This window comes from Thalia democratica, chromosome 3 (assembly GCF_965202585.1).
Source record: "Thalia democratica chromosome 3, ktThaDemo2.hap1.1, whole genome shotgun sequence".
Lineage (NCBI taxonomy): Eukaryota > Metazoa > Chordata > Thaliacea > Salpida > Salpidae > Thalia > Thalia democratica.
The window spans coordinates 42,053,119-42,076,759 of record NC_139167.1 but is presented as its reverse complement, the minus strand read 5'-3'; the positions used below and the strand labels follow the sequence as shown (position 1 = coordinate 42,076,759).

Below are 23,641 nucleotides of genomic sequence, written 5' to 3'. Positions count from 1 at the left end.
TCAATGAACAACTTGAAACTTCCTTTAGGTATCTTGTTAAAGATAAGTTAAAATATTTAATCTTGATTTCAACTTATTTATAACATGTATTAACCTCGTAAATTTATTACAATAAGTAATTTCTTTTAAATTGGGATAAATTAATAATATAAACTTATTTTTAGTTTGTTTTTACAATTTCACAAAACAAACCTGTTGAAATAGTGACTCTGTCAAACTCATCGTCGGAAACATCGACCGGATCATCATCTAGAACGGGTGTTACATTGTGACATATCGCTATTGCCTTTACACTTTTTAATGTTCGTGCATAACGTTTATTTTTGTAATCAGAAGCTTTAAACGATGAATCCTTTTTTGATAACATAAATGCTTGCTTTAAAGATTCTTTTACCTGTATTTCATCTTTATGTTATATAACTTTTTTTATTTTATACTGATATAACTTTTTTTTGTTTTTGTTATAAGATTTATATTATTACATTTTTAAAACTTTGTTACGAAAGTATTTTCTAAATATTGCAAGGAACACTTCCTAAAAGTTTGAGGTAAATATCTCGAAAAACGTAGGAGGCGATAGATTTTTAGTAAAATAGTCTTTTTTTGGCCTTCCATAAGGAACTTATTGTAGTCTTCGAATTTGACCAGCTATATCTCAAAAATCATTTAGAATTTTCAAAAACAGTTATAAGCAACTTGTAGCTTAGTTAAAATTCAACAAAATAGGATCAAATTGTGAAAAAAAAAGATTTAACCCCTTATTCCCTTAAATGTTATAAAAGATAAGGAGTTTAGATATATTTTTAACTTAATAAAAAGATGTTTTTACAAGTTAATTTATTTATTATTATCATCTTTATATTATGTAATGGCTATAGTATACACAACTTATAGTCGCTCACAAATAAAACCAATCACTATTTTCTAAATAACTTCTTATCTCTTGAATAAACTTTATGATTTTGAAAATTTGTTAGTGCTAAAACTAATAAAATAAAATAGAACATTTGACTTTTTTTTTACACTTTTTAAAAATGACAAACTTAACAATACTATTTAAGATTAAAATAAAATATACCAACTTCAACCATGGAATCAGTAGAGTACGCAATATTTCCCATATGCAATCGTTTAAAAATCATAACATTTTGTGTCAGTGTACCAGTTTTATCACACAGCAAGTAATTAATACGTCCCAGTTCTTCAGCTAAAGTGCTTGTTCTGATGATTTAAGAAAAAAATTATGATGATACTTTAAAGGTTGCCGTTTTTAATAAAAATGATTTAATTTTAAAAATTTCTATAGAAATTTTGTAAAAAACATTAATTGTTTTTTTTTATAAAAATCTGGCTAATAATTTAAATAAGAATACATAATATACTTGAATCATCATAAACTTTAAAAAATAAACTTTACTTAACCAATTGCAAGTTAAGTTTATTAGCTGGAAGTTTTTTAATTCAATTCTAAAATTCGAAAATGTTAATTATGTTTGTGCGTAACATTAAATGTTTTACAGAAGTATCTACTTTTACTCAAGTTAAAACATCCTATTAAATAACATAAAAATTATCAGTTACAAACATACACATTAAGTCAATAATACAAAAAACTAAACAACCTCACAAGAGTACCAGGAACTTTTTTATCTCTTTGTATCATGTAAGTGAACACTGCTTTACCCATGTCTAAATTTACTCGCAAGCTTATTGGTATTATGTAAGAAAACAAAATTATAAACCTAAACATGTATCTGTACCATGGGCCGTCAAATCCCTAAAAGTTATAATTTGATGTACAAAAATAATCTAAGATTTAAACATTTTTTGTTTTTTTTTAATTAAAAAAAAACCTTTATTACATCAAGTAAACAAAACATATATTTTACTGTAAAACTTAATATTCTTAGAAGTATGAAACTAAGCAACATATTGATTACTATTGACTAAATTTAAAAGTGATGAAAAAGATCTATATAAATGTAAATTTATTGATTGGTTCCTATCTTTTATGTAAAATCTAAGAAACTTTAAAGTTAAAAAGTTCGAATTCAAAAGTTTTCGGTAACCTTTAATAACTATTAAACTACTTTGATATTGATTTTCATTATAAAACTCACTTTAACGGCAACCAAAATAAAAGACAACATTACAACTGCTACAAAAAGTATTTTTGTTAAAGTATTTATTTCATCATCTAGTAGACCTGTCTGAAAAAACATAAAAGTTAGTAAAAATAAACATAATAATTAATACATATTTTAGAATTAGATGCTTATAACAGGGTTCATACGCGTCAGGCTTTTTTTTTTGAAAATACTGGCAAAATTTCAGCTTTTGACAGTTTAAATGTTAGAAAAAAATTAATTTCTAAAAAAAAGGAAAATTGTTTTTTAAATATATAATTAATTTGTAAACTTTTTCTAAATTAAATATTGGTTTATATGAAACAAAGTAAATTTAGTACAAATAAGACTATAACGCAAAATATAAGGGTTATTAAGTAATAATGATTTAAAATTTTTGAGACTCAAAAATAATTTGAGAATCTAATTTTTTAATCTACATAAAAAAAAATTATTGGAACAAAAGTTATAAGACTTAACGCAGTACCTTTCTAAAGCTGTTTTGTTTCATGTTTTTTTAATATTAAAAATAAATTATTTTTAAATTTAAAATGTTGCTGGAGCTTAAGTTATTTCAAAAAATCAAGATTGAGTGAGCTACATTTCTGAAAGTAAAGTGTTAATCATGTCTGTAGCGGTTACATGACAATTTATATCGAATAACTCAAATTCTTATGATATTTCCAATGATATCTAACAAAATAATCAAAAATTGAGATTATAAAATATTACTAAAAAAATTCTTATATTAATAGGTTGTGCCGTTACAACTAAATTAATAAGCTATGTCTTTTCATCTGATTATAAGCCTAAGTGGGCGCCCATAAACAAAAGTTAAGAAAAATATCAGTCTAAAATTACAAAACTTTGCGTACGAACCCTATTATAACCTAACTTGAAAACACATTTTATTTGAAACTTTATACATCTGTAAAGATTAAAAAGAGTAAAAACAAACAGAGAAGTTAAATTGAGGAAGCACACAATACATTTTAAAACTATTCTGAATTTAAATTAGTTTTATTATTATTTTTTAATTGAAGTCCATAGTGTTACTAATTTATTTCGTTTTTAAAAGTCTAAATTTTAAAATTATAATCTTCTATGTATAAGATGGACAACAAAAAAACTTTTGGCAAACTTTAGTGGATGGAATGGACGTGTTCATTGAAGTTTTTGTATGAATTCCAGTATAAATAGTCACTCCAACAATTGAACCACTGGCTATAACAGTGTTGCACCAAATTGTATTCTCTATATTTAAAGATTCTTCGGTGAAACGCACATTTGACGAGTCATTTTCTTTCTGTCAGTCAAAATTTTTTTTATTAACTAAAATTTTATAAAATCAGTAATTAATTTTTGATGTATTTCATTTAAATGTTACATTTTTCGCATTTTTATAGATAACCGATAATACATAAATTTCAGCTGGATACTTACTATTTCGCGAATATTATTTTTTGATATTTAAATAATAATTTTTAAACATCATCAAAGTAGTTTGAAAAAAATGCGCTTTATTTGAAAAATTTGGCCTTGTAATGTGCGCAAGACCTTCAGTCAGTTTATTAACAAAACTGTAAGCATTGCGCCTGCTTCGCACTGCTTTTGTGAAGAGAAGAGAAACCTTTTTTCTTCGAGAAGCAGACTGCATAAAAATAGACGTCGCAAGAAGGGCGTGGGCTTTTGATTATACACTTAGTGAAGAGACATTCTTATTTCGCAGTCAGCGAAGGCTTTTAGTTTTGACTCACTTAACGAATACATTCGGCATAAGGCTTTTGATAATAACACTCAACGAAGAGACATTTTACTTACACAAATAAGCTTAGGCATTTTATGTTTACAGCCAACGAAGGTTTTTTCGTATTAGGCGTTTGTTATCACTTAGAGAGGGCTTTGTTTGATTACACTTTAAGCGTAGAGGCTTATTTTTCACGTAGCCAGTCCGCAAAAACGTTTGATCGAGAGATTGAGTTTCAACCCGAAACGAATACCGGCGTTAGAAACCAGCTCGAGACGTCTTGTAGTAGTCAGCCCAGTGATTTGTTGTGGTAATTTAGTTCCTGAGCTTTTGTCCTGCACGAGTGTGAGTGTCTTTTTTTGTATCGTAATATTAGTTTTCTGGTGTAAAATAAACTTTGTGTTAACAATTCTCTATCTAACAGTTTAATTTAACTAACTAATTTTACAATTATCTAAGTTAGAATATAGTAAGTTAACGGTAGATTACGAAAGTAGCATTTGTTAAGTATTTTTTTAATTTTTAATTGACTACGGTGAGTGGTCATTATTACACTAAGTCGAGCCTCGACTAGCTATTCCCCGTTTCCAGTTCGCATTACTGAGCTCATTCTCGGTTAAGTGCGGTGAAAAATCAACAGATCGCATTACTGAGTTCCAACTTGGTTAATTGCATAAGAATTCGCACCAATTCGCATTACTGAGTGTTGACTTGGTTAATTGCGGAGAATTCTTATCTGTTTGCATTTCTGAGTTCTATCTCGGCTAATTGCAATTGATTTCTTCACGGAAACTCTGCGGTTAGCTTTTTCCTGGAAGAATGAGTTCCAAAAATAAGAATCCCAAGGCCATGTCAACAACCCACATCACTGGCATGGTCAAGAAGCACACAAAGCGTGCACACTCGGCCGATAAAGCGTCAAGCTTTAAGAGGCGAGACCAACAAAGTAACTCCGAGCTGTTAGCAGATTCTCACTTTCCAACATCAATATCTAATACTGCTCAAACTGCAACTACAAATCAGGAAACATTCAAAGCAGAACCTAACAATATACAAAATACCCAAACAAACAAAGATGAAAACAGAGAATCAACAGCAGAGGGTTATAAAACTGATAATAACAAAAATAAGTGCTTTTCAAAAAAAAGAGTAAAATTACCAACTTAAAAAATTGTGTTGTTGTTAAAATATATATGAAATTACCTTTAAAACTTATGGAATTTTAATTATATTATGTATATTGTACTTGATATAAAATTAATTCAAAATTAATTATTGTAGAGTCTGCTAATCTTAGCTGGTTATATTGTTTTAAATAAACTAATGAAGGAAAAACTTAATTTTAGTTGTTGTTATTTACATTTTCTTAATAAACTCAATTTAAGAAACGAAGTTCAATAAATAAAATAAGAATAATCTATACAAACTTATTGCTAAATTTAAACAAAAGTTTTTGTAAGCATTTACTTTGTCTAACTAACATTGCTTAGTTACCTATGAAGTATACAAAAATCTATAGTCTGTAAAGTTTGTCCTAAACTGATATAACAAAATCGGGTGGGTGTCACTTTTGCACGAGCGTCACTTTTTCACGAGAGTCACTTTTGCACGAGGGGACACTTTTTCACGAGAGTCACTTTTGCACGAGGGGACACTTTTGCACGCAGGGTCACTTTAGCACGAAGGGGACACTTTTGCACGGTCGTCACTTTAGAACGAGGGGACACTTTTGTACCGCGACTCTTTTGCACGGAGAGTCACTTTTGCACGGCGACTCTTTTGCACGGGGGTCACTTTTGAACGAGGAGACACTTTTGCACGGTCGTAACTTTTATACGCAGGGTCATTTTTGCACGAGGAGACACTTTTGCACGGTGACATTTTTTCACTATGACAATTTTTTACTGCAGCATTGTTGCACAACGATACTTTTGCATAACGTATAGAATAAGTAGTACGTTTAATAAAATACAAAGGAATATTATCTGGTGTTCGTACTATTTTATTTTTCAATTTATTGATAGATTATTTATTTCATCATTGCTTATAAAAAAATTTGCACTTCTAGACTGCTTTTATCAATAAGTTTAAAAATTTAGTTTTGATTAATTTATCAAATTCGTTTGGAAAGGCCGTGTATAAAAATAACGCTTAATCATAATCAGATATTATTGTAAATTGTTTTCGTTATGCAATACTGAAAATGCTTTTGATACTTTTGATGAACATAAGTTCAAACTTCCAAATGTTACTTTCTCATTGGCTTATCATGATCATGCAACATTACAATATAGTTATGAAATAGTCAAATAAGTTTAAATCATGAAAAATGAGCTAATTTATTGCCCTTTTTATTCTCAAGATAAAATAAAAAAATAACATCATGTAATATCTGAAATATTTTTACACTTCATAAATTAAGTAATTTTTTTTTTCTTTAATTTGACAATTGTTTAAAATTAAAATAAATTTAAAATATTTTTTTAAAAACTATATAATGCTAATTTTAACATCAAGAGAATATCAGTAAAAAATAATACTAAAGATTCGTGTTTTAAAGCCTTACTAAATTAAGTTTAACTTTCTGCTTAAAAAATAACAAAACTCAGATTGATTTTATTTGAAGTATTCAAAATTGTTTATTTTAAAATTATTAAGTGTGTATTCATCTAGTTTATTTAAATTAAGATTATAAATACAAATTTATGAGTTGTGGTACGTTATTACATTGTTCTACGTAAAACTTCAAATAAAAACTTTACATTAAAATTTCATTAAAAAACTACCACATTTTATTCATTCAAAACAACTTGCGTCTAAAAGCTAATATTATTTAAGTTGACAAAAAAAAATATTTAAATTTTTATTTGAAAAAATAAAAACTAGAAGCGTGCAAAAGTGAAGCTCCGTTCAAAATTGACTGATTTTTAAAAATTTTCGCAGTTCATAAGTATACCCGTGAAAATATTACGCCGTGTTAAAAAGACGCTTTGCAAAAATGTTGCAATGTAAATGTAACGTCGTGCAAAAGTTTTGACGTATAAAAATGTCGCCGTGCAAAAGTGTCTCCTTGTGCATAAGTGTCCCCGGTGCAAAAAAGTCGCCGTGCAAAAGTGTTCTTTCGTGAAAAATAGTCACCGTGCAAAAGTGTCCCTTCGTGCAAAAGTGACTCTCGTGCAAAAGAGTCCCCTCGTGCAAAAGTGACGCTCGTGCAAAAGTGATCCGTGATCCCAACAAAATCATGCAAAGAAAAACTATGTGCAATGTTAATGGATATATCAATCTTTCAATATACTAGTGATCTACCGGATCCACTAATCAGGATCCGGACATTTTTTTAAATTTCAGATCCGGCAGGATTCGGATAATAAATATTTCAAGTTATATAGTGTCAACTTCATAATGAGCTTATTTTCTAGGAAAAGAACTATCAAAGTTGAAAAAATCAATAAATTTCTTACAGAAGAAGCGAACTAAATAAGCAAAAAAATACTTTTTAATCTAATTTAATCTTCTCCTACATTTTTCAAGCAATAATTTTTAAACATTAGCGTTTAGCTTTTGTTTAATAATAAATAGTTTAGCTGTTTAGCTTATATTTACTTTCTACAACCTCATTCTGACGATATGCTAAATGAAATTAATCAATAAACTTCCGAACTTTTTAAAAATAAGTGATTTATGTATAAACTTTTTAATAAGTTATATGTGTGTAGCTAATTTTTTAAGATCATTTTTATGATAAATATTCAATATTCAAAGCTAATCGTTTGTTGATAAAAATCCTAACGAAGCAAGTTCGCTAAAATATATAATAAAAATAATTTGCGCAGTACTCTTTCGTTATTGAATTGACATATTTTGCTGTGTGATAAGCGAGTTAATGAACGGAAAGATATTTCAGTTTAATAAAATAAGTACTGCGCAAATTGTTTTTTTATTATTTTTATGCTATAATTCTTTTTCACTGCTGCTACATAATCATTTACTTTTAATATTAAGTAAAACTATTAAATTCCTTAACTTGAGCTTTCACCGAGAAAAAAACACAATTTTAATAATTCGATATAATCTTATTAATATTTTTTGTACTGTTTATATAGATGAGGGTTTGCCAAACTGGGCCAAGTGACCCCCTTAAGGGTCATTACATAAATTTAGGGGGCCATGAGCAATAAGGGGCCAAAGGGGCTATGATATCATAAATTAAAACTTACACTAGATATCCTGGAGTTAATGATTAAAAGCAAAAAAAGGTCTTAGGCAGTTTTAATGGTAATTTTTTGAGAAATCTTGTTGGAGTGGGCCATAGCTTTTTTAATTATTTTAAAGGGGGACTTTTGAAATAAAGTTTGGGAAACTCTGTTATAGATTGGCTATCATTAGAGCGCTTCATGCAACTTCTTGCTGCAAAGTTAAATATAGATTCTACTTCAAAAAAATCAAAAACGAAAAAATTAAAATACTTATACATTTACACCTTTAAAAATGACAACTAAAACAGTTTTGTATAACACGTCATGATGAGTATATTTGAAAAATTGTATAATTTCACTCAATAAACTCTATTTTATTTTTCTTTGACAGATTGTGCAAGCTGCACTGAATCAATTTTAATCAAATTCAAAAAATATTTTCTGTTATTAATTCTTAAATACATATTTATTGGTTTCAAACACTAGCTAGCATGAGATGGTAATGACAAAAAAAAAAACTTTTCAAACCACTTAACTAATATGACATATAAAAAGTACGTTACTAAATACTTACATTAAAAACAAAATTTGTGTAGAAAAAATTTTAATATCAACTTTTGTGACAAATGATAACTCACTTTTACAAAGGTGCCAATAAACTGGTGAATATCATTGTGAGGCTTTTCAGCAAAAACTTTGCAGTTGCTCCTCATAATGTCAACGTTGTCTTGCATCTGTTGCATGCACGACACAGCAACTCGTAACTTCCAGTCAGTTTCCCCGTCCATCTGATCAGTTCGTATGAAACATGTACCTTAACACAACTTTTATCAGCATTTGCTAACAAATGTGTGCAATTAAAGTAAACAGAAAGTTAAAGTTTAAAACACTAGTGTTGCAACTATTTGAAGCGAAAAAACCTTGTCAGTATGAGTTTAATAATAAAGTTTCTTTTTAACTTATGTGAAATCTTACGTGCTTATTATATGTATATAAACCCTTAAAAAAACTAAATACAACTGTAATTCACTTTGTTTAGAATAAAAGTATGTGATTATATTTGCAAACCAATAAGAAAACTTAATTTACTTTTGTTGATTACTAATTTGTAGTATCAAAATAAAGTTTTGAAATTACATTGAAAAAATAAAATTATAGAGTTGTAACCGCCTTTATTTATCACCTTTTCAATAGTACAACTTCTTTTAACTATGTGTTAAATATTTTTTTTTACTAAGTTTAAAATACAGAGCACAGCATTACTTCGTGTAGCCAATAACTATTTGTTTGTGTTTAGTAAACTGTGTACAATTTTGACATATTTAATTAATTTACCATTTTACAGAAAAATTTTTTAATTACACCAAGTATTTAATTAAGGAGTGGGTATCTGTTCAAATAAAATTCTAGGCAGATAAAAACTACTTTATTTTTGTATGTTTGTACAAAAAAAAATGCTGCTACAACTGAATTGATATTCAAGAACCTATCATCAATAATTAATTACAATTAAGTTAAATCATATATGTGAACTTTTGTAAGGAATTCTTCTTAAACTTAGGTTGTTTTTTTAGTTCTTCTAACTTATAAGGTTAAGGGCGGGATCTGCCTGCGGGTCATATATTGCCTACCTCTAATTTCACTAACGGTGACTGCAAAGTAAATACATAGCATGCCTAAAAATATCACAAAGCTGCATAAGTTTTAGAAACATATACACTTATTGAAGTTTTCACCTCAAATAATCACAATAACTTCATAAATTTAAAAAATAATATTTAGGATTTTTTTTAATTCTATTAGTATCTTTAAGAATTTTTTTGTAAAATGGTAAAACAAATAAACCTGTCAAAATACACATACTGGGTACAATTATGATCTTATTAAATAATATTTATACTACATTTTCGCTTTTGAGAATCGTTTAAAAAACTTTATTTTGAAAACAATGGTAGCCTGCAAATATTTTTTCTAAGATATTCGGCTAGTATTTAAAAAAATAAACCTGGCCAGCTACTTATAAAAGGCTGTCAGCCCCTTATATATAAATGAAACTTTACCATATTTTTAATTTTTTACTAAAAAAATTACAGTAGTCAATTAAGAACATTGTAATCAATTTCTAAATTGAACACTAAAATGTTCTCAACTTATATACATATATACACATAAATTTTCATTAATAAATTCATCAGATTTCCGAAACAATACAATTTTTTACTCAAGTTCGTGATCACTCAAGTTCGTTAGAGATCGTCAGTTGTTAATTATATTTGAAAAAATATTTAAACAAACAAATGGAAAATATTGTAAATCAAAAAAATAAAACAAAAATCATTAATACTGCAAGTATAAACAAATCAAAAATTACTTTAATTAGTTTCTATCTAGTAAGTAATAACTAAAATTTATAATTATTGAAGCTATTACAAATTGAGTGTATAATAATAAATAGTTTAAACTATTTGTATATTCTTTATAGTATGTATAAATTTAGAATACACAAAAAGTTAAAAAACAAAAATTTAAAAGTAGGCTAAAAATCTTATGGGTTATAATCAAATATTTTAAATACGGAGCATATATAATCAAAATTTTAAATTATAATGAAAACGCCTAAAATTGTCGAATTGATGGTTACTATAAATTATATCATAAAATAAATTATAACTTTATTCGAAATTAAATTTTCAAAGCAACTTAGCTTAAGATTTCTAAACAAACTTCTAAGTTTATTTTTAGTTACATATTTTTAAAGCAGTTACATTGAAATGTTTAAACCGTAGATATGCTTGTTTAACAAAAACCAAAAATTTAGAGTCATATAACCCTTAACTTTTCGCTCATCTTTTCTTTTAATGATCTTATTTATTTTTACTAAATTAATTATTAAACTTTTACCTTTAAATAATAACTTGTTATAATTTATATTGTAGAGTTTTGTTTTTTTTTCTCTCAATAATTTAACTAATTTCGGTTTTTCCATACCTTTGAATATTCTTTTTGATAAACTTTTAGTTTGTTTTAAACACTGACGAGCTTTTTTGGCGAAAATTAGTTTGCCAAATAAACTTTTGACAAAATAAGAAGTATAAATTGTAACTTAAGTTAGGCTTTATAAAATCGAAAGCTTATAAAAACGAACTACTTGATTTTACAAACTTATATGAAAACTTAAATAAAATAAAACCAGTATAAATGCATTTTAAACTTTAATTGCACATGTTTTATTTGGTTTACCTAATAAATATTTATGCCTAAAGTTATTAAATTGAATCACATGTAAAAAATGCTCAATAAATTTTGCCTTATTAACGATTTTTGTAATGAAAAGTTAAGTACTTGGAAAATTATAACTTAGTTTTAATTAGTATGAGGTAATTGTTTTACGGTCTAAATTAGTATAATTTAGTATTAAATGAAGTCGTTTTAATTATGATTAAGTGTTGTTTTATATTAATAAGTTTTTGAAGTATTGAATTATTGTAAAAGTTTTCTTTATTCAAAGATGAAAGCTTATTTTTACTATAAAACGAGTTTTCAGAAGTAAATTTAACATTTACAATTCCAAATAAATTACCATACAAACTAACTATTATCATTCAAGTTTTGATTTTTTTTTGAAAGGAGTACAATTTAGTAATAATTCATACCTGTTGTTCAAGCTTTTTTGTATCTATATTTATGCATACTTTAAAGCAATGGTTGGCACGCTATTTCGAATCCGTAAACCCTATATCACAAAATTAAAATTCTGTGCACCACAATTTGCACGTTTTAGCGCCGCTAGTGTTTAAGAATATGTAAACACCTTTAATCGTTTTTTTTTTACTAATAATTCGGTAACACCCAGTTAACTTTTACACGCTAACTTTAAGTTTACCAGTTTACCCTATCCATTTCAATAAACTTTTAATATCGATGATCTAATTTTTACAACAATATTTTACTTGTATCACTCAGGTCTAATATAGTAACTAGATTAATTTATTACATTTAAGAGTTTTAGTATTAAAAATTTAACAAGTAAGTTTGACACTATTACATGTTAACCACTTTTTGAGTCAGAAAATAATCCTGAGTGACTAAAGACTAGACTTTGTACACAAGCTAGCCTTAAAGAGTGGTATATATAAGCAAAAAACTAATTTAAATTACAATGAAAATCTTGAATTGATCTAGAATTTTTTAGATATTTATAATTAATTATAAATTAAAAAATTTCAAGTAAAGCAACCATTGAAGATTTTTAAAAGATATCAAAATAAACCCAAGATTTTCAATAAATTTATAACTAGTCTCAGTCAAACTGAGTTTTTATAAATATATTAAAACTAGCCTCAGTTGGTCTAGGTTTTTCATGATTTAAAACTAGACTTAATCATTCTTAAATAGCTAAGTATGTGACAGCCCTGATGTTATTGACCCTTCCTATACTTTAATTTTATTATAAGTAAAACATAGTTGAACTTTTTTGGCCTAACTAATTTTTTGTCAAATATCAGTTGATTAAGCTGATTATTATAGTGATATTTAATGTAGCAAAACGCTTTTAAACAATAGAAGTTAATAAAACTAAACATTAATAGAATACTAACTGTTTTATTTTGTTTTAAGAACCTGTGAGATTTGCTCACTTCGGTTTTTCTTTGGGCGGCTAAGGGTGGAAGAATTTTTACATAATGTAACAGAATAGAACTAGGAGAGTACAAAAATGGTTGTTTTATTAACAACAATATGGTCAATTAGATATCAAGGTTGAATATGTCTTAAATGTAGAAAGATTTAAAAAAAATAATAATTTAGAGTCTGCGCGAAAAAAAAAAGTTCATGTACCCCAAAATAAGTTACATGTACCCAAAAAGTCTCGTGCACCCTAAAAAAATTTTTACGTACACTAGTGTGCACCAGTGTACACCGTGCCGACCACTGCTTTAAAGTATATAGAATTCGTGTGTACAATACTTTAGTATATACTCAGTTTATATCACCATCATAACTTATAAATTTTTGTTATTAGATACAAACCAATTCAAGTAATTTTTGATTTGTTTTTACCAAGTATATAATTTTTTTAGGTTTGTTATAACTTCTACTTATTTGTTTAAATACTTTATTTATCCAAAATTTAATCCGATTTAATTAATAACTGACGATCTCTAGAGAACTTAAATCGAAACACTATTTAGTTTTGAAAATCTGTTGAACAAAGTCTTGATAATTTGTTTGCATGTATGTATATAAGTTGAGATCTTATAATTTAGTTTACATAACAAAAGTTGTTTACAATTGTTATAAAATTGATAATTTAGAAAACAAGATCTTATTAATGATAATTAAAACTTTTAAAAATATTATTTTGATGCAAACTAAGCAGAGCAAACTAATCATTCAAAAAATTCAAAATTATTGAAAATATAAATTGTTTTGTTTTTGACTTTTTTTTAAAGCTTTATACTTGTAAGCTGGTTTAACAATTGAGTAAAAAAACAAACCATTTTTTTCACTAGTTCGTAACAGCACCAAATCAGCAGGGACCCGTTCATTTTTTTCTACTATTATAACATCACCTACCTGTTTTTACACAATTACATTCATTTAAATTACTACCAACACTAAATATACTTTTCTTAAAGTTTGTGTTTATAAATAAAGAAAACTTTCGTTAATGTTTTTAACTTATAAATAAAAATATACAAGCTATTTTCGTTTCTTTACGACTAGTTTCAGAAGTTAAATTGTTCGATTTAGATAGTTCAATCTTAAATCTGTGATAAATGTATGCGTTTGAGCAAAAATGAAAAACAGAAAAACTAAAAACAACTAAAAACTTTTTTTTTTCAAATGAACAAATAAATAGCTTTTATGTTGAACACAATTTTCTAACTTCCTTTTCAAAAATTATTAGTTTAAAAGTTATTCCTTGACTTTTTAAATGATTTTTTGATTTTTTAACTTACTATCCTTTGTAATAGTCAGAAAAAGAAGATAAATCAAGCAACTTAACTTTAAATACATGACATCAACAATCTTATCTTAAGTATAAACGTACCATGATTTAAGTGCTTTCATTCTTTACTTAACTTATTAAGTACTTAACACAGTAGGCTGAAAACGGGGTTCAAGCGGCCATTGACTATGAAAAAATAATTTTGCAGAATAGAAAATCAAACTAAGTGGTAACATGGGTAGGTGTCAAATATGCATGAAGTAACATTTTTTCACTGCGTCAATTTTTCACGAGGGGTCACTTTTGCACGAAGGGTCGCTTTTGTACCGGTTAATATACTTTTTAATTAATTTAATTCTTTACTATCATTTTATTTTTATACTATCACTGTTACCCCTAACCCTTAATCTCGGTTGGTAACATTTTTTCTTCTTTTTTGATTTTTTGCAAATTTTTTATTTTTACTTTTATCAACGATTCCTATAAGTTTTTTTTTTGTTATATCACTGGTACCCCTAACATTATTCCTCGGTCAGTAACTTTTCTTTTTCTTCTCTTTTAATTATTTTTTTTCTAGTCGTGTGCAAAAGTGTGTTCGTGCAAAATAGACCCCTCGTACAAAAGTGTCTTCGTGCAAAAGTATCTTTGTATATATTTGACCCGTCCCCATTAAACATAGTCAAATAGAACTTGTTTCAAATTTGTTTTGATACTTTTCTGCTTCAAGTATTTAAAAAGTTATGTAAGTTTAAATCCAACCAGTTTTTGCCTTTTACCAGTGTAAAAATTACTGAAAATTCTCAGTTTTTGTCAAAAAAATTTTTGCAGAAAATTACTTTTTTTATTATTCTAAATTGATAATTTTTTCAAAAAAAAAAGGTAAATATGCATCAAAATATTGTTTTTATAAACCTGAAAAATAGTTATATGCTTATCTTAAAACTTGTATTTAGAATCGTTGTCAAGTTTGCTATAACACTATTTAAAAAAAGATATTTCTGTGATAGTAAATTGAGATATTTATGTCGTAAAAATACCCTATATTGCCTTAAAAACACCAATGAATTTTCGGAGAGAATGGCAGTATTTTAAAAGAAAAATAATAAACCTTTCTTTTTAAGTATTCAAAGAATTTTGATTTTTTTAATTAACACTAAACTAAAAAATAAAATATACATAAAAAAATACTTGTATAAAGGCTTTTAAGGTATTTTTAGCTGTTACTGTAGGCCTTAGTTTTGACATAAATTTTAGGTTTTTTTTGACTGACTTTTCAACTTCAAAATAAAAAAACTAAGCTTAAATTTAAGCTTAAAAAACTAAGCTTACATAATAAATTTTAATATACTTAAAGCAGAATAGAACCAAACCTAGTTTATAAAAGAAGAGGCCAGCTCTAAAAAATTAAACTAAACTCTTGGTTAATTTTTTTAGTCACAAAAATGGTCAATGGCCACTTGCCAGCCCACTGTGCATAATCGCTTAAAACTACTAGTACATAAACCTAAAAGTTATGAATTAACAAAATGCATTATACTTATATACTAAACTTTATTTTTATTTTATATTAACAGTATTATTTCCTTATTATCAATTTTCTAATACAAATTTAATTACTTACAGATTACAATAAAATCAAAAGTACTACACATATATATGACAACTTAACACCTTAAAACTAAAACATTGAACTATAATATTGGTATAAAGCTGAAAAATAACTGAATTAAATTTGCAACTATATAAAAAAGATGTTTTTTATATTTTAATTAAGAATTACAAAATTCTTAAAAATTACTTTTATGTCAGAACTGGAAACAAGTTTTAAACTTCCATCGCTTTTTATTTTTTTGTATTTGCTCTGGTTAATTTCTTTATCCCGGTTATGGCATTTAAATTCGTCATAACCTTCCCTCAATAAAGTTATTGTTAGAACAAATGCCTGTACAATAAAAACTCATTTCAATTTAACAAATTATTTAGATATAAACAAATTAATAAAAACTTAGAAGAGATATTCTTCGTATCAAAATGAATATTTCAAGGATGTAACGTGTGATAAATTTCGTTATTTTTTAATTAACTTTAACTTTTACACTTTTTTGGATCAAATTAAAAATTATTTAATTATCATGGCAATGCAATTTTAAAATGCATTAAAACAAATATATAAAAATTTAAGAATAAAATAACAAAAAATACGAAAAAAGTGTCAAGGTTAACAAAAACTCATAAAAATATTATGTTATAAGTTCAAATAAAATTCGTAAAAGTTTATAGGACAAGTTAAAAAATTCATTTGAGCTATAAGTACAAAAATTAACTAACTAATGGAAACCAATAGGTGTACAAATAGCCTATTTTCAGAGACGGTACAAACTGTGAACAAGCCAAAATGAGAAAGTAAAGATTAAGAAAGAACTTGAACTGGTTGTATAGGACCTAAATATTTATTATTATTTTGAAATAATTATATTAATTAGTTAAACTATATATTGTAGGTATGAATATTTAAGAGTCTTATTTTTCATTTATATTAACTCGTTAATAAAAATTTTAAACAGAAATTCTAAATACCAAAAGAAGGATTAAAGAAAATTTTGGCAAAATTCAACATTGTAATTTGTTCTTTAATAATCAGGGTTGTCAAAGGTTTTTTTGTTAATTTCTTTCAGGCTTTAAAAAAAAAATTGATCAATTTTTTATATAAAATAGAATTTAAAGTAAAAAAAAAACTGTCTTAAATAGTATAACGACATTGAAAAGATAATGATGGAAATTTTTTAACCTTTAGGATAGATTTTTTATTTAATCGAAATTTTGATATTTTGAAATTTTAAAATAGTTTAAAATTTAAAATAGTTTAAAATTTAAAATAGTTTAAAATTTCAAGGTTTTTCCAGGTTTTTTAGTAATTTTTGTTCAAAATTTCATGTTTTTTTTTTTAATTTCTCAAAATCTAGGTTTTTTCGCAACCCTGTAGAATATTCTTTTAATACAACAACAATTATAACTAATTTCTATCATAATGTGTGTTATTCAAAAAGTCTTTTTTACTATTTATATGTTTTAACTATTATTTTTACCAATACTTTAAACTTTACTAAAAATATCTTTATTTATTTTTTCAAGCGAGGGACTTTAACCAAATTGGTTATTTTAATGGTGTTTATGTTTTATGTCTTAACTACGTGGTCTCCAGTAACTAACTGACTGCTATACTTACGAGAAGTAAATAATATACAAACAGTATAAGTTACAAAACTATTTCCTAAGTTATGAATAAAACACACTTTGAATAAATGCAATTTACTTTATTTTCAATAATAATTCTTAGTTCTGAAGAAAGAAACTATTAAATCACGACACAAATAAAATCTATAAAAAGTATCAACAAACGTAAAGTTACATAAATACTAACATCAACTCCGCGATGTAGACGTTTTCTTGTACTCGAAACTTGAAGTAAAACGTTTACTTTAATCGTAACTTGATCGTAACGCAGAGCGACTTTGCAGCTAACTTTAACGCGTATTTAAAAGACAAAACGCCGATATATACTCGTCGAAATGAAATTAACTCCTTGAAATAATAAAAATGTTTGTTTTTTTATAAAAATATGTTTGTTTTTTTAATACTAGAAGCACGTCACAAAGTCTGCGTAGACAGTTTACAACATCCGCTTTAAAATACGAAAATGAGATGTTAATATCATTACATTGTTTCTTTTTTAATTTTTAATTTTAACGTTTAAAGCATGGGTTTAAAATAATTTAAATCCTTAAAATCCTACTTAACTTTAAACTTTTTTATCGATATTAAAAGTTCGGAGTAAAAAAAGTAAGAAAAAGAAACTATTACTTATTATCTCAAAAACTACATAATTTACAAAAACTTAGATAAAACACAACATAAAGACAAAGTAAGTAACAATGATAGTCATTTAGTTGTCCTCAGGCTTCTTATCCTTGGGGTTCTTGTCATTGTGCCTGTTGTCCTCGGGCATCTTCTATTCCGGCGTTTCTCTTCCGATTTCTTCTTCTACGGTGGTTTATTTAGCAGGAACGAATTGTTTTAATTCGCTTGTTCTTCTCTAAACTTCAAATTCAAAAATTCGTCGAAGTCACTTGCTGACATAGGAAAAATTCATCTTTTCATTGTCCAACATTGTAGTATTCATTTCAAAAATACGCGGCTCAAAAAAAAAGTTGAGATATTCTTTCAAGAAAGTTTAGTAAAAACTTCTATGTTATTATGCCACAAGACAATAACGAAACTGTCAGTATTTACTTTCAAACCCATTATGTTATACAAAACAAAAAAAAATTAAGCATTTAAAGATGCATTGAATAGAAATTTAATATTTTAAAAATCATGAAAAATTTTAATTTTGTTTTTAACTTAGAAAAACATATGTTCTTAATATTCAACTCGCAAACTTTAATAAACTAAACAGAAAATATTTTCTTTAAAATATTTTACAAAACAATAAGCAGTATTTTCATGCACAAACTTTTATAGGATTCAAGTATAAAGTATTTCTTTTTAATGTGACACAAAACTTATGTATTGTAGAAATTAATAAAGAAAAAAATTTAGCGAGTGCTATTTTCGATCGTTAACAGTCAAAACTAAATGGGAGTTGAAAGTAATTTAAAATTTATAGGAAAAATTTATCACGAGTCGAATTGAAAGCTTTAAACTTGAACTTGATTATTTTACGAGCAAAAAATCTGATAAATCAGTTTTGTTTTAAAGTTAGAGTGAAATGTAGTTACTAAAATCTCAATATAAAAATAGGCTTATAAAACTTTTTTATAATATAATTGTTATGTCTTAGCTTTTAATTAATTAGTACCAAGCTGTAATTTATAATATAAAAAACTTCATAACACATCATTAAAAGTAAAAAAGCTATAAACTTTACAATTCAGAAATTTTATCAAAAAAGAATACAAAATTAATACACGTAATAGTTTCTTTCATTTTAACTTCTTAAAAAAATTACCTGAGTTTAGAAAATATTTAAATAGATTTTCATGTTAATAAAAAATTACAATTTTTTACCTTTATTAAAATCCGTTTCGTTAGTTTTGTGAAAATACTTATATTTTATCTTCAAAAGGCTTTATGATAAATGTTAAAAGTTTTAGACCTGCTATTAGTAATTCTGACTCTTTTTTATTCTGTGTTATAATTTCTTTTTTGTCAAAGGAATTAAGTACCGTCAAATTGTTTTTCTCTTTAGCTAATATGTTGCTTGATACGCTAGTTTGTGATTTTGTTTTTGAAGAATTGTAATAGCCTGAGTCTTGTTTATAACTTTTAAGCTGCACTGTTGGCACTTGATATTTTGGCTTGCTATCATACTTTTTATTGTAACTGCTATTTTTCTGATGTTGTTTCTGATGTTTTTCTTTGCTAAGTTTACCTTGTTTTGCTGTAAAAGCAACAGCTTGCTTATAAGCTCTATTAGCTTTTATTTTCTGCTGTTGGAGGTTACGAGAATGATGGTTTGCGTTAAATATATTTTGTTGAAGTTTTTGATTGTAGTTTGAATTTTTATCTACAGCATACTTAGACCCTTGAACTGTTTTACCATTAGGACCTGTCACGTTTGCGACTTCTGGCATGTTGTTTTTACCTACGACAATATCAAACTGGACTTTCTCTCCTTGTGCAAGAGACCTTAAGAATTTGTTCGGGTTGTTTTTTATGATAGCTGTATAATGAACAAAAATATCGCTGTTCTGATCATCACGATGAATAAAACCGTAACCTTTGCGAACATTAAACCATACTACTTGACCAGTTACTCTAATTGCTATAGTGTTTTTGGTTACTTGAGTTTTTTCTTCGGCTGGTTGTGACGCCTTAGTTATGTTAAATGTTTTTGTAGGTAAGTATTGATGACATGACAAACACTGTGCTATATTAACATTATTACTACTATTCCCATTGTATGATTTTCTTAGTTTAAAACTATCTCTATCTTGGTTATGTTGACGATAATTGTAATTATGATTAATACCATTATCTCTTAAATGAAAATTTTGTTGATTATTAGCACGAACTCGCTTATGGTAATTTATTTTAGACCTATGCTGACTTTGCTCATACTGCTGTAGTCTATTGTAATTAACTTGCTTAGGTATTAATGCGTTTTCTTTATAAGCATTCCATATGGCTTGTCCTTTTCTTTTAAAAACTTCTAAGCTTTCATCAAAATAATCCCTAATCTTATCTTTAATCGAAAAGGGCATTAAGTATGCAAGAAAAAACTTAATTCTGTCCTGCTCTGGACATTTGGCCCAACTCACGGCTGTAGCAAATATTTTATTAAAGTTCGTACAATCATTCCAAATTGGGATTTTATCTAAAATTTCAGCTAATTGATTGTCCCTATTAATAAAAAAGTTTCTTAAAGAACTGTAGTTTCTTTCACCTCGTTCTGTCATTTTATAATAGTCTGACAACTCTTCTCTTGGCCAAAACCCAGTTAAAAATTTATACTTTTCTGTATTACTAGAAATATTTTCATTTAACATTTCCTCCTCGAAAAAACTAATAATATCACGAGGGTTTCTTACAAAGTCTAACCTTTTAAACTTTTTACTTAGTCTTTGCGCCTTAAATGTGTCGCTAAAAATGTTTAGATTATTTTGATTACTTTGTTTGTAATCATCGTAAAAAGGTTCGCGTTTTTCTAGCATCGCACGTTCGTAATGTGGTGATCTAGACTGCTTTAATCTATTATTTAGTTTTTTTATTTGCATTTGCAAAACTCTTAACTCTTCTTCATTTGTTAGCTGCTTAACTTCGCTTGATTTTCTAAATTGTTGTTGAATGCTGTTTGACGGATAAAATTCAGCATTATCATTCATCATCTCTGCTTGATGAGAATTATTAAGATTGATATCATCATTGTTGTTTGTGTGCATTTATGTTGTTGACTGCTTAAAGATTCCTACCAGAAGAAACAAGGTTCTTAAAAGACACTGCGTGGTTTCCACTTTAACCAAATTGGTCTTTAATTTCGAGATAGTTTAATATAGTTACAAACTTATTCCTAAGTTATGAATAAAACACACTTTGAATAAATGCAATTTACTTTATTTTCAATAATAATTCTTAGTTCTGAAGAAAGAAACTATTAAATCACGACACAAATAAAATCTATAAAAAGTATCAACAAACGTAAAGTTACATAAATACTAACATCAACTCCGCGATGTAGACGTTTTCTTGTACTCGAAACTTGAAGTAAAACGTTTACTTTAATCGTAACTTGATCGTAACGCAGAGCGACTTTGCAGCTAACTTTAACGCGTATTTAAAAGACAAAACGCCGATATATACTCGTCGAAATGAAATTAACTCCTTGAAATAATAAAAATGTTTGTTTTTTTATAAAAATATGTTTGTTTTTTTAATACTAGAAGCACGTCACAAAGTCTGCGTAGACAGTTTACAACATCCGCTTTAAAATACGAAAATGAGATGTTAATATCATTACAGGACTATAACTTTTTTTGCATCACCCTTATATAAATAAAAAAAAAAACGATTAATAAAATAGAATAATATAAATTAAATTTAGTTTTTTTCAAAGCCTTTTGAAACACATAAACAATTTTAAACTTAGTGAAGAACGAACTGTCACAAATTTTCAAGAGGTTAAATTTATAAAGTCAATTAAACTCATTGATAATACCATTCTATTTTATAATATATAACACTTTGAGTTGTAGCCAGTAATAAATGCAATAAACAACACAAAATTGTTTATAGATTGATAATAATTTTTATTATTTGTAAAAACATATAAAATTGATTTCAGACCAATTAAACAATGTCACTATAAATCATGCAACTAGCAAAGTATGTATTTAATAAACACTGGTTTCATATTTTTATTGATAACCAATTATCGTGTACTTTTACGTAAACCTTGAGAGTTTTAATGTTAACAATATAAATACAACGATAGTAATTATTAATGAGCAATAAAAAATTTTAGCTCATCAAAACTTACACCAGGTACAAATGTAATAGTTGAGTACTTTTGATTATTAATTTTGTTTTGTGGATAACAACTATTGCTGTAACTTTTTCCAACCCATACTGTTCGTCGCTTTAATTCTTCGTTTCGACCAAAAAATCTATTATTTTTTTTTAATTTGTAGTTTGTATCAAAATAATTTTAATTTTTGTTTAATAAATTAGACATACACGATTAAAACTAAACACTTTGTACTTTTATATTGAATTAAATATGTTTAAAATTGTTTCGATGAATGACTAAAAATAATTTCGCAAATTATATTTTTTTCACCCATGTTTACATTTTAACAACTAAACGCTTTGACAGTATTTTTTATAAATTTGAGCTAAATCTAAAAAGAAAACGTCTAACATTAAGGCTTGGTTTATCTTAAAACACATTTATAAAAACTTATATACAAAACAAAATATTTTAACAAATAATTATGCAAGTTTTTTAGAATACGTATGACAGATAATTAAACTAATACACTTATTTAACAAACTAAATGCTTTATTACAATACAATATTTAACCTTAATCTTAAATTTGTTATAATTTTTAATTATACGTAAAACAGAAAAAACCTTAAAAAGTTTGAAAAACACCTGGCACAGGGACCTTTGTGTACTTTTTTTCTGGCAGTTTCAAAATTATCTTCTTCAACCATTTTCAGTTGACAATCACTCGATGAAGGCTGACTGTTGTTCTCGTTGCTAAGAATAATATTATTAATAATAACATATTAGTATCTACTAGGATTCGATCATTTTGTTGATATTTATGATAAATACAAAACTTCGAGTAGGTTGTGTTCTATATATTTTTACTTAAATTTCTAATCAAATTTATAATTTTATTGTGGTAGTTTTTAAGCTTAAGAAGGTTAATTGAAAAAATGGCGACCTCAGTTTGTTACGCTCCTACTTGCTTAGGAGTAGTGATCTTACTAAAAATATTAAACTTACTTAAAAGTTTTTATTAACATTTAATGTCTTTTTAACTTAAAGTAAAATAAGTTAACTAAATGAAACTGTACAACTACAAAAGAATTAAAAACCAATAAAACCTATATGCAATAAAATTAGACACAAACAATATAAAATTATAAAATAATAAACATTATAATAGTTATTGATTTTTCTAGATACTTTTAACTTGGTAATAAACCGAACTCTAGCTGAAAGTCTTCGAACTAAGTGTTTTAAGAACTGCCTATTAATCTTTTAAACTAAGTCGCTTACAAACTGAGCATGTGTCAAAAAACTAATGTCTGTTGTTTTTTAATCAGTGTCAAATTCTACCCTTAGCAATGATAAATGTTTTATGGGCAATAGAATTCTTAAGATAGAAATCAGAGAATATTACTCCTCTATTAGCTACGGACATACTTTTTTTCAATAACTTATTTACAAACATAAAAGAATGTTTATTTGGTACAATAAAGCTAAGTGTACACAAATTTTAAGATATTTTCTACACTTTTACATACTCTTTATATCATACATACTTTTTATACAATATAAATGATATATGAGTAGGAGTCTAATATGCACGAAGGACACTTTTGCACGATGAC

The 23,641-nt window shown here is 26.4% G+C and overlaps 1 protein-coding gene across 2 annotated transcripts in view; it reads right to left on the bottom strand.

The window, feature by feature from the left end:
- LOC145831238 (putative phospholipid-transporting ATPase IIA) overlaps positions 1–23,641 on the bottom strand; it is a 54,740-nt gene that overhangs the window by 21,370 nt on the left and 9,729 nt on the right. For both annotated transcript variants that reach the window (XM_082938393.1, XM_082938394.1), the window contains exons 2-12: positions 22,650–22,778; positions 22,055–22,181; positions 16,348–16,461; positions 15,818–15,961; positions 13,565–13,643; positions 8,708–8,883; positions 3,268–3,432; positions 2,121–2,210; positions 1,623–1,777; positions 1,083–1,221; positions 193–394 (exon numbers count right to left, since the gene is read on the bottom strand). In XM_082938393.1, the coding sequence (XP_082794519.1) occupies positions 193–394; positions 1,083–1,221; positions 1,623–1,777; positions 2,121–2,210; positions 3,268–3,432; positions 8,708–8,883; positions 13,565–13,643; positions 15,818–15,961; positions 16,348–16,461; positions 22,055–22,181; positions 22,650–22,778 (1,520 nt within the window). The remainder of the gene's footprint in view (positions 1–192; positions 395–1,082; positions 1,222–1,622; positions 1,778–2,120; positions 2,211–3,267; positions 3,433–8,707; positions 8,884–13,564; positions 13,644–15,817; positions 15,962–16,347; positions 16,462–22,054; positions 22,182–22,649; positions 22,779–23,641) is intronic.